Here is a 12,500-nt window from a genome sequence, read left to right as displayed (position 1 = left end):
CTTAATTATTGAGATGACACCATTAAACAATCAGTAAATTATTGTAAAGAAGGTTCAATGCCTGGCTCTTCCAGTCTGCAAGATACTGCAAGAGTGTGAATGTTAGATAGAAAGCACGTCAGCATATGCTTGTCTACATGCTTGTATGCATGAATGACTGATGCATGTTGCATAAAGTGCTCAGAGTAGAAAAGCAACATATGGGAACTTATAAGGAGTTCATTTTATATACTGGCCCAAACTATGTAAATATTAATAGTTAAAACCACTCCTATTGCAAAGAAATTAAAATTCACAATGACTATATCATCCATATCATGTCTTTGGAATAGATGATGCAAGAATTATGGCTTCTGAAAAAGAGGTTTCAAAACACTACTGTGTAAATGACTATACACTATTGATTATAGATTATTTCATGAGAAAAAAAAAAATACTATTTAAATTTAATATGTAAGGATGGACAGACAAGTCAAAAACAATGCCTCCAGCCAAGGCTGCCCAAGGTGTGGAATACTGAAAATGGTGGCTAGAGCCTTCCATTACTTCAATGATGGAATAAGAGGAATAATGAAGCTTTTATGAAGAGCGTGAGATGGGTGAGATGCACTGTTGTTGAAAATCAGAGATTTTTAGAACGTCTCTGCAGGGAAACATTGTTAAGCTGATTTTGATATTGCAGTATTAACACTCAGAGTTGAACCAGTACTGCTCAGCTGCTCTGAAAATAAAGCCTCGATATTACATTTCATCATGAGTTCATCAACCATGTTCTGAAGCGTAGCCTAATTAACATATACAACATGTACACTTTGAATTTGTGACTGCCCATTTATGGAACCTTTTTTTTTTTTTTTTTTTAATTACTAACCTATTTAGTGGCACCATATGACTGTCAGTCTGATAAAATTCAATGGAGCAGATAATAATTATATTAAACGCATCTGACTGTCACCTTGTGTTTCTGTCTTGGTCTCTGATCTTCTTCTCCATTTCAGCATCTGTCAGGGTCTCCAACAGGGGGCACCACTGGTCTGCATCACCTGTGTTGCGAATGGCAATCTCTACTGTGGGTAGTGGGTTCTCACTGGACACATTCCAAGTATGAGAGTAACAAATGAGTGCACCATAACACACCAAGATTCACACAGTCATTCTCAAAGGCTTATTACAGTGACTTACCTGAAAGCATAGGTCCTCTGGTGCCAGCTGAGCTGACCACGGATGCTGTAGGCAATAGTGGTGACAAACTCCCCGCCGAGACCCAGCTCAGAGCACAGCTTCAATGCAAATGACTCTGGAGAGTTCTCCCTCTCTGACATGTCCCACTCAAACTGGTCCACCAGAGAGATGTTCCCTACATGGATGTTCAGCTGTGGGACATACGACATTTTCATATACCAACCTATTATAGACTTATTTCTGTTCAACACTGCCAAGATTTGTTTACATTATACATGCTTCCCTTAGGCAGGCATTTTCATTGCTATGCAGATGATACCCAGGTCTAGCTATCCATGAAGCCAGATGACACACAACAAATAGCTTAACTGCAGAAATATCCTCAAGACAAAGACCTGGATGACCTCCAATTTCCTGCTTCTAAATTCAGATAAAACTGAGGTAATTGTACTCAGCCTTAAAAATCTTAGAAATATGGTATCTAAATAAATGCTTGCGTACAATGGCATCATCTTGACCTCCAGTAACACTGTAAGGAATCTTGGAGTCATTTTGATCAGGATATGTCCTTCAATCTGCTTTTGAGTTACTATTAATCCTTTCAGTGTGTTTTTTTTTGTCCTGTCATCACCCCCAACTGGTCTTTACAGACCCCACTGTTGTGCTTGTGCTTGGCCAAAGGGGGGTCATTTGATTGCTTTGGCATGCATACTGTATTATTATGGGGTCTTTGCCTTACAATATAAAGTGCCTTGATGTAACTGCTATGATTTGGTGCTGTATAAATAAAATCAGGTTAAGATATGCATCATTGATCGTGGCTGATGAATTTGTCTGAAAATTTTTCTTAATTTTCTTGCTAGACCTGTCATTTCTTGACTTCCTGTTAAAATTGTTACTTTGGTGCAGCACCTACCTTGATGATGACTCTCTGGTCCGCCTGGTCTTCTAAGAGACTGTCAGTGGGGTAAGACTCAATCTGCTGACGAATAGCTGATGCGATGGCTGGGACAAAAGCCAGAGGATTCAAGTCGAGGTCATCACACAAAATCTCAGCAAACATCTCTGGGGTCATAAGTTTTTCTAAGGAAAAAGCAGGTAATTAAACACAAAATAGCACCAGATGCTGCAGATATTTTCAAACTAGTAGACGTGTATAAGTACCATTCATATTCCATGTGAAGGTATCCCGTAGTTTCTGCCCATCTATCTCCATGTCTAGACGAACAGGGACCAGTGCCTCTATCTGGGCTGCATTCTCATGGATTACTGCAGGGTCGTGGTCATCAAAACTAAGTGAGATGCACACAATCTGATGTTGCATTATTCTTGTTTTACTGAAAAATGTCAACACTAATCCAAATTAAAATTCTACACAGAGCTCACATATCACCTTCTCAATGCCATAGATACAATTCAGACCTTTCTCTGCTGTGCCCTACAAGTAAAATAGAGGTGGGCAACCTCACGCATTGTCTATGGTCCTGCAGGATAATACAACAATTTGGGTTTGTTATAAAATGTGAACTGGATAAGATCTTCTCTACTGACACTGAATGTAATCCACTGTGCATGCTACTCGGAGCGGCGAATGACAAAATCAGAGTGAAGTTTGGAAAGCAGCTTTACAGGCTGTTAACGTTCTGTGCAAGGAAATGTGTCCTTTTGAACTGAATCATGGACACGGCCCCATCTAAGACTCAATGGCAGCGGAAGGTACTGGAATATGTGTCGCAAGACTTCCTAACATGCAAGTTACATAGTAGGGACCATAGGTTTCATAAAATATGGGACCCATTTATGGTGTACACCGGTTTGGATATTGCTGCTATTTTCTCACGGGCCCTGGTATAAGCATGCCACTGCTACTTTACATATGACTATTGCTAACTCTCTCTCATAATCAAAGTATATGGATTTTCTATTTATTTGTATTCTTAAGCCAGGTTGCCTGTTTTCTTCTGTTATGTTGGTTTTGTTTGTTTCATAAGTTTCAGGTATGCAGTAACTAGAGATGGATGTCTCGAAACCACTTTTACGTGGTCTTGGTCTTGCTGTCTCGGTCTTGCGTTCTCAAATCGACGTAGTGTTCAGGAGATTTGGAGTCAAACATCAGCGGAGCGGGGGGGTGGCTTACTGGGCTTAAGCCCGGGTCATTTTTTCAGAAGCATGGGTTCTTTTGGAGTGCAATTTGTTAGTTAGATGCCTGACTGACAACTGTATAAAACAAAAACAACACACGAAACACATAGCGCACCGTTGTAAATTCCCCCTAATTTTGGTATGGTCCGAGCTCAGGCACTGGGCGACTGAGCACAGCACTTATGCCTGTAAGCGAGGGGGGAGAAGTTGCTGCCTGCAAGTTTGCTGCAGACAGAGGAGAGCTTAAGTTTGACCAGGTACCAAAGCAAATCATTTATCAAACTGATCACTTGACCCATATTACGTTACTTGCTCTTCGAGTGAATCAACAAATGGCGAAGAGTTTTAGCTTACATGTCTGTTTATTTCATATTTTCAGTTGTTACCCTCCACGGCTACAACTCTCTAAATCGGTTTCAGTTATGTACTGATGTACACAACAATGGACATAAAAAGCTTCTTTCAAAGAAAAAAACTCAGGTAGATGTTATTTTATATATTATGCTTTGTATGTTGTTCAGTATATTTCTATGCAAAACAAGAGGAATTTCAATACACAGCAGTATATTCACAGCTGAAACCAGATATTTACATACACTTTAGGGAAAAAACAAAACTTTTTTTTTTTTTTTTTTTTACTGTTAAACATCAATTTAGAGTAAACTTGTTTTGTTTTAGATAAATAAATGTTGAAATATCTTTTGAATTAGTCAAATGTCAGAATAAAAAGAGAAAGCTGTCTATTTTAATCACTTTCATCAAATTTAGGAGTACATATACACTAAGTTTATTGTTAACTAATAAGAAAACTCCAGAAGATTCCATTCTGAGCTTAAGAAGCTTCTGATAGGTTAGTAGAGTCCATGTGAGTAAATTGGTAGCACACCTGTGGATGCATATAAGGCACCCCCAAAATACAGCGCCTGTTTCTTTGACATGGGAAAATCAAGAGATATCAACCAAAACACCAGGAAAAGAATTGCGGACCTCCATAAGTGTGGCTCAATTTTGAATACAATTTGGTGCCATTTGCAATTAAGAAATACAGACAATTTCTCTCTTTACTCTTAAAGTTAACAAATATGTTTTTTATATTTATCAATCTAAAAAAAAAAAAAAAAAAACATTTAGTCTGATTTGATGTTACAATTAAAAAATGTTTTTGTTTTTATCTGAAGAGTATGTAAATATCTGGTTTCAACTATATATTTGATGATGTTGGTGTTTGGCTTGATTGTCAGCAGAGAGAGAGAGAGAGAGAGAGAGAGAGAGAGAACAGAACAGAGATGGAACAAGAGCAGGTGAGACACATGTTAGTCAAATGGTTGTTTGCCAAAACTCATCAGAACATGTATCTAGTACCTAGTGTTTCTTTTTAGATACCATTTGTTACTTTTCAAATTCTATATTTATTAAGTTATGCAGGCTTGTTTCCACAACAAGGCTAAATAATTATATGAACTTTTCTGAATCTAAATAGTGTACTTTGGTAGAATTCAACAATAAGTGTAGTGCAGGTCTATGATGATTTTTAGTGCTACTATCATCTACTTTTGATTCTCGTTCTGTTTTGGTTAAGTCCTAAGTAGTCCTGATTTTGAACTGTTGTAGTCCTGTTTTAATTCCGAATCAGTTCTGGGTCTGGTTGAATTGGGGTTTAGTTCTCATGTTTTGATACAGCCCCGACTTTGTTCTGCCTTGCTGCTTAATTAAAAACCTAGTTTAAGGTGTCCTGCATATGTGATAGGGCTGTGCGATATGACCAAAATCTCATATCCCGATATTAAGACATCTATCGTCCGATAACGATATAAATCACAAAAATGTAACATTTTCTGTAAATTCTGTGAATGTCGGGCAGCTCGACTTGCGTGAAGTGTTTCCAGCTGGGCGTCGCGTACCTGGAGTCGAGTGTTTTAACTGATGCATGAAACGATACATTTTTAGACATAGGTTGTAACGGCTGTCGTTTTCTTTGTGAGTATTTATTACACAGCGTGCTGCGGGGAAAAGCCTGTTCTAACGTTTGAGTCTAAGGTTTATTTTTTAGCACCTGGCGGCTCTTTTTTGCTTCTTATCCGTAAATACTCTGCATCTTTCACGTGATTCAGTTTATTTTGAAAAGTCTCAACAGGATCTTGAGCTTTAATGTGAAAGGTTTATGTGGAAAATAAACAAGCAGAGACGAGGTGGTTTTACCCTCGTTGTTGCTAACGACAACGCATAAAAACAAGCGCTTGTCCGTCTGTAGTGTGGTTATATTAAATATAAGAGAAAGAGAGAATTTTAGGAAATTAATATAGCCACTACAGTGATCATCAAAATAATGAAAAAATATTGCCGTAAACAGTTTATTTTGCGACACCACGAAACAAACGATAGCGTAAAATGAAACGATAGATGTTTTTATATCGTCATCCGATATATATCGTTATATCGAACAGCCCTAATATGTGATATATTTTTTTTTCCCTATATGAAGTCATTCTTTTTTGAACAAAATTCAAAACAGAGCCTATTAATCTTTCTTTGTCTTGGTCTCGATACCCTCTGGTCTTGGTCTCGTCTTGGTCTCGGATTAGGCGGTCTTGACTACAACTCTAGTAGTAACTAGAGATGGACCGATCCGATATTACGTATCGGTCCGATACTGACGTAAATTACTGGATCGGATATCGGAGAGAAATAAAAAATGTAATCCGATCCATTAAATATCAAAAAAGCACCTCACAAAACTTGCGACACGGCGTAACTCGGCTCATAACCGTAGCACGTCGGAGCAGTGTGCGTCACTTGATAGAGCAGCTGTGTATTTGTAGCCTCCTAGCAAACCAGCATTTCATCGCCGAGGTTATCCCAGAGAGAAGTAAAGCAAGTGTGTAAGTTCATCTCTGAATGTTTGTAAAGCATTCCCACGTTAAGCTTAACAACCGATATATGGAGCGACTGCCTCTTCTCTCTCTCTCTCCTGCTGCTACTTCAATCATGAAACTGCTTAATGATCAGCTGATTGGCTTTTCTGTCGCGAGTCCGTCTCTCTTCTTTGTTTTTGGCCCACTTTGCACCAGAAAGAGGAAACCAGCGGCTGAACAACAGCAGCACGTTTAAGCTTGATAAGCTGTTGTTAGAATTTATTTAATATTACTTTCTACACCAGGATCCTTTTCTACGTTGCTGATGGCTGGCAACTGTACAGGAGCGGATCTAGCAAAGTGTAGCCAGGGGGGCCGATAGGGCATTAACAGGGAAAAGGGGGCACAAAGACATACTTTTCTTTCTTATTCTCATTTAAAATGTCTAGCTTTTAATAAATAATTATCTGAATCTTACACCCAGAGTTTTAATCTGATGTAAAATGTGTAGAAGTACATTACTGTATATAGTAACTGTTAAGTCTAATATACCCTAGTAAGCTATAGTACTTTTTCCTTTGGGAAGGTACCATCTGTGCAGTTTGCAATTCTGTAGAAGAAAGATGTTGAATTTATTTAATTATTCTTGAAAAATAATTTAATTCTGTCCATTTTTTTTTTTTTTTTTTTTCCCCACACTGCATCAAATAAAAGTTGATTACGTCGATTAAGCATCATGAGGTGGAGGGTGGGGGGTGGTTCTCTATTTTTTTTGCTGGGAGTTTGCAACCCTATTTGTTAGTTTGCTTAATATTTCTGCTAAGTACTCTTTAAAATACCAGAATAGGGAGGATGGAGTAGGTTTAAGTTTATTAGATTGATCAGTATTGCTGAACTATGAAATATTTCGGGTGCAGTGTATTTTTTTTTTTTTTTTTTTTTTTTTTTAACATACAGGTATAACAGAATAGCTTTAGTGTTGCTGTTTATTTAAACTTGAGTATGAACTTATACAAAATGCAGAAAGATATTAAAAAAACAGTTTTATTGATTAAAAAACACTATATCGGATTCATATCGGTATTGGCAGATATCCAAATTTATGATATCGGTATCGGACATAAATAAGTGATATCGTGCCATCTCTAGTAGTAACATGACTTTGTTCCTGTTGTTTGGCTTTCTAACATTCACACACATTCACATTCTGCTAAGGACACTGGGAGCAAGGTACTTGCCAAATGATACTTTGGCATCCATACTAGAGCAGCCAAGAATTGAATCAACAACCTTCTAACCGGTACATGACCTGCTCAACTGCCTGAGCCACAGCCACCCTAGTGTGACCAATGCCATCTACCAAGAGCTGAGCAAATTACTGAATAAAATTGAAATTACTGAAAAAAACCTACTAGACTATGTACAAAAAAGACCGTCCAAATGAGGGAATGAGTAAAGACAATCAATGTTTTTGATATAAAAAGTGAACAACTGATGGAGACTGTGTGGGATCTTGAAAGCTGAGGTAGCTGTTCTCTAAATAAATGTGAGCAGGATTCATCAAGAGTGGCTTTTCTACAAGCAAATCCACAAAGACCTGAAACAGATATGTAACAGCTGGCCAACAGAATAAGTAGAACAACACAAAACATTTACTGTCAGATGGTGATTGATCCAAATATTAATTTTAATTTTTAATATTAATATTAATTTCTGTCACTTAAATTGGCAGGAATTTTTTGTGTTGGCCCCAGTTTAGCTGCCAAACAGCCCTGACTGGTCAAGACATCAACTCCACCAGACCCTTGAAGGTGTGCTGTGGTATTTGGCACCAAGATGTTAGCAACAGATTTATTCAGTTCAGTAAGCTGGGTGTGGCCTGCGTGGATCAGACTTGTTTGTCCAGCACATCCCACATATGCTGATTGCTGTGCATCTTTGCTTTGTGGCAGAGGACATTATTCAGCTGAAAGAGGCCACGGCCATCAGCAAATACCGTTTCCGTGACAGGATATACATGGTCTGCAACAATGCTTAGGTAGGTGGTACATGTGAAAGTAACATCCACATGGATGGCAGGATTCAAGATTTCCAAGCAGATCATTGTCCAAAGCATCATAATGCCTCCATGGGCTCCCCTTCTTCCCGTAGTGCATTCTGGTGCTAGGTGTTTCCCAGGTAAGATGCACACTCATCTAGCCATGTGATGTAAAAGAACATGTAGTTTATCAGACCAGGCCACCTTCTTCCATTGCTCTGTGATCAAGTTCTGATGCTCACACACCCATTATTGGTGCTCTTGGTAGTTGACATGGGCATCCTAGCTGATCTGAATGCTATGCAGCCCCATATACAACAAACTGTGGGACACTGTGTACCTTTCTATCATAACCAGCATTAAAATTTTCAGAAATTTGATTTACTGTTGTTAATCAAACTGTCTGTTGGACTGAACCACATGGCCCAGCTTTCTCTCTCCACATGCATCAAGGAGCTTTAATGACTGTCACTGGTCCTTCCTTAGACACAGACCACTGCAGACTGGGAACACCCCCACAAGAGCTGCAGTTATGTAGATGCTCTCACCTAGTCTTCTAGCCATCACAATTTGGCCAGCCAAGCCATCAAACTTGTTGAAAGACTTACACTTGCCCATTTTAAGGACAAATTGTTCACTCGCTCCCACCCACTAACAGGTGCCACGACGAAGAGTGTTATTCACTTCACATGTCAGTGATCATATTATTATGCCTGATTTCTATATGTACTACAGACTATGCTGAGAAGTTCAGAAACAATGTAGTGGGATAAATTCTACTAGATAAGCTATGAGATATGATCATTTTAATGGTCATTGGTGAGTTGTAGTTGCTTACAAATGAATAAAGAATGGTGCGTTCATTTTTTTAAGGCCAGGATTGTGTTGTTGAATTTTATTAGATGATGTTGTGTCATTGCCAACTTTAACTCTGACATGAACAAGCAGAATACATACAGTAGTAATAAGTCCACAAAACACATGAGAATGGGAACAAAGCCTCCATACCAAAGAGGGAAGGTCCTCTTCTTGTCACGGCCCATCCGGTTCCGGTTGATGGTGGTGGAGCAAGGCACAGCATCCAGATGGTGAGAGCTGTTGGGCAGTGTGGGAACCCACTGACTACTTCTCTTTGCCTTTTGCTCCCTTTACAAGAAGAACAAACAAACATCTTCTGTCTCAACAATGATCAGCAATAAGGGATTTCATCACTTAGAATTACAGACTTCTCAAAGCTCTCTTGAAGCTTTGCTAAAATGTAAAAAAAAAAACCCCAAAAAAACCATTAATCTATGCAACCAACAAAACTGAGTGAGTCATGAGTTGATGTCAGCATATAACTGGGGTCTGCATTCATCAGCAGATTACCTGAGGTAAGCAGGAGGCTCTGTGTTGATAGACACTGCTTTGTATTTCTCATCATTTCCATCAAAGATCTCTTCACATTCTGAAGCCTTCAGCAGAGTAACACTGGTGGCTGTAAATGAACAACCGTCCAGAGAACAAAGACACATGTTTTACAGTAGCTTTAGTTTTTTTCCTTATAGTATGGGCAATATTTATTTGCGGCAAGAAGTTCAGCTCAACACTAAAATTAAAGACATTTCCTATAAATTTTACTTTAAAAAGGAACAATTTTTACTATTGCACCTTATATAAAAATATTAAAGTACACAAGCAATATTGTATACTTTTTGTTCTTACTGTTTTTTAATTTTTTGTAAGTAAACAATATTAAAAAGATTTATTTTATTTCAGTTACAGGAAATGTTTTTGGATTGTTTTAAGTTTACTTTTAGTTATCTGTAATAACACTGACAGTCACATCAATCTGTAAAGGTAAAGTCTCAAGATACATGATGTTATTGATAGTCCAGTAATAAACTCAGGTATAATATTGTTTAAATACTTGAAATGTTTGCAATTTTTGCCATCTAACGGACTTAACTGCATTTCGAAGGCAAATGTACTTTTTATTTCTGCACAACTGAGTGTATTGCTTACATTTCTCCGTGTCATTTTGAGTAATTGATTGAAAGTAGGACTTGAGTATTTTTTTGTTGTGGTAGTGTCTGGGGTTTTCTCAAACTGCCTTCATGTCTGCAGAAGATTTTGTGGATAAGAAATTCTATATAACCTTGAGAGTAGTCCAAATCATGTTAATATCCACAGTAACCCCTTACCCTGCACACATACAAAAAGCCACTCACCATGTGACGATGCTACAATTTTCTTTCTCTCCTCCACAGAGGCCAGCCTCCTCCATAAAGATGGATATCTTTTATAAAGGGAGCCTCTGAACATCCGCAGATAGTTTCCAACCTTGAACAGCAAAGTGCATGTGTTTTTCCAATCCACAGTGAAATAAATGTTAAAGACAAAGAACCAAAGAAACAGATAACAGCACCTGTCATAACTGCAGTTCTATCAAAAGGACAATTTCATTTTTTGTTTATAGTGATTTAGCTGTAATTGTTCTCCCATGTTCTTAAATGCAGATCCAACTACAGATCACTCAAAAGGTAGTCACAAGATATCAATCAATCAATCAATCAATCAATCAATCAGTGTGACACTATAAAGACACTGTGGACCCAAATTGCTGAGGAATGTTTCCAGTTTCTTGTTAAATATGTGAAACAGAACTAAATCAGTTCGGACAGTGGGGATAGACTTTAGCCCAAACAAACTGGATAATCTGAAGAAAATGGATGTTGTCTCAACTATTAGCACACTAAAGATGCAAATCATTCATTAAGAAAAACAAATGTTTCCAAACCACCTTGCAAATGTTAATAAACATTAGGACTGTTTTTCATTGTCATGCCAACTATTTTGAAAGCTATCAAACATTTCAATCACTGTTTGTAGAAACAAAAGCAGTGCACCAGTTCTAAACAGGACACAGTCCTGGCTTTGAAATACCATCCAAAACTCTGTCTTATCTTATCTTGTTCTGTCTTATCTCCAAACTAATCTTCTGCTCTTCTCACTCAAATTTTAACCTTTCTTTAAATGATCAGCAGCGAGTCACAAAACATCCTAACACACCCGCTGGCGCCTCCAAATCGCTGCTGTGGTGAAAAATTTAGCTGAACTCTGCAAAGGGTGATTACAAAAATACATTTAAGGTCTTCCAAACAGTGCCAGCCCGCACAGAGCAGTGGACAACTATACGTTTTTATTCACATTTTTTATGAAATGGGTTGTATTTGTCGACTCAAGCAGAGCAAAAGTGACATCAAAACGGTCCTAATAATAATGACAGACGGCTCAAGTTGCATCGCTTAAGCATGTTACACAAAGCAGAAAGATATTTTTTCGAGTCTGACTTTATTTTAACATAACCCATTTCAACTAACTCTAGTAACCCAAGTTAACGAGCGGGGAATACGAAGTTACAGCAAAAAGGCAGAAGCTGAGGTTAGCTTTTACTGGCTTTGAACGGCACAATTAGAGCTTTGGTAGCAGCTTGTTTGACTGAGTGTACACCCCGCTCTTCGTTTCACATGCTTCTTTGTTTATTGAGGCATCAGTGGCGCTCGTTAGCATGCTAGCATCATCTAGCCAGCAGAAATGAGAACTGGAGCAAGCATAAGAGATTTAGGCCCCGAAAGTTTGTGTACAGATCGTCACATACCTCCGACCCCACCATGTAAAAGTCTCCATCTTGTTCGAGCTGAAATTTTACCGGCTTCTGGCCAAACGTTTTACTGAGAGCTAATTGCATCTTTACGCAGTCACTATACTGCTAATTATTTGGGATGCCTTTCTTCAGGTGCGTTCGCAGCCCGAGTTGGAAATGGGAAATCCGATATCATCCCTTCAAATAGGTTTTGCTTACTTATACCAATTACAAAACGACATAAATATTATCCACAAAAAACTGAAAACTACAGCAATTTCTGTACCAGTCCTTATTTAGATGGATTAAATGAGGACATTCAAATTTGGAAGAATTTTTTCCCGAAAAGTCTAAACGCTTCATGGGATGCTATTCTCTTTCTGTCCTCGTTCAAAGTGGATGAACAATTTCCAGTGCTCATTACCGCCCCTACTGTTCTACATTGAAAATTAGATTTAACTCCTCCAGCTGCAGAGGTTATCTGCGATGTTCATATTTTTGTAGATTTCTCACAATTCCTTATGAATCCAATGCAGCGGTCCGCAACATTTTTTGCGCCACGGACCGGTTTATGTCCGAAAATATTTTCACGGACCGGTATTTAAGGTGTCGCGAATAAATACAACAAAATAAAACCAGTACCGGTACCAAAAAAAGAAGA

At 38.3% G+C, this 12,500-nt stretch overlaps 1 protein-coding gene across 1 annotated transcript in view; it reads right to left on the bottom strand.

Annotated features, from left to right (window-relative positions):
- The window catches only part of LOC116319171 (SWI/SNF-related matrix-associated actin-dependent regulator of chromatin subfamily B member 1-like), a 14,039-nt gene extending 1,831 nt beyond the window's left edge, over positions 1-12,208 (bottom strand). Inside the window, exons 1-8 of the mRNA XM_031738418.2 lie at positions 11,855-12,208; positions 10,425-10,536; positions 9,583-9,691; positions 9,223-9,360; positions 2,347-2,474; positions 2,099-2,265; positions 1,183-1,373; positions 956-1,087 (exon numbers count right to left, since the gene is read on the bottom strand). Coding sequence (XP_031594278.1) covers positions 956-1,087; positions 1,183-1,373; positions 2,099-2,265; positions 2,347-2,474; positions 9,223-9,360; positions 9,583-9,691; positions 10,425-10,536; positions 11,855-11,944 — 1,067 coding nt within the window. The 5' untranslated portion in view covers positions 11,945-12,208. The remainder of the gene's footprint in view (positions 1-955; positions 1,088-1,182; positions 1,374-2,098; positions 2,266-2,346; positions 2,475-9,222; positions 9,361-9,582; positions 9,692-10,424; positions 10,537-11,854) is intronic.
- Positions 12,209-12,500: the final 292 nt, after the last annotated feature.

The sequence above is a fragment of the Oreochromis aureus genome, linkage group 7, assembly GCF_013358895.1.
Source record: "Oreochromis aureus strain Israel breed Guangdong linkage group 7, ZZ_aureus, whole genome shotgun sequence".
Taxonomy (NCBI): domain Eukaryota; kingdom Metazoa; phylum Chordata; class Actinopteri; order Cichliformes; family Cichlidae; genus Oreochromis; species Oreochromis aureus.
This window is presented reverse-complemented; position numbering and strand designations above follow the sequence as displayed.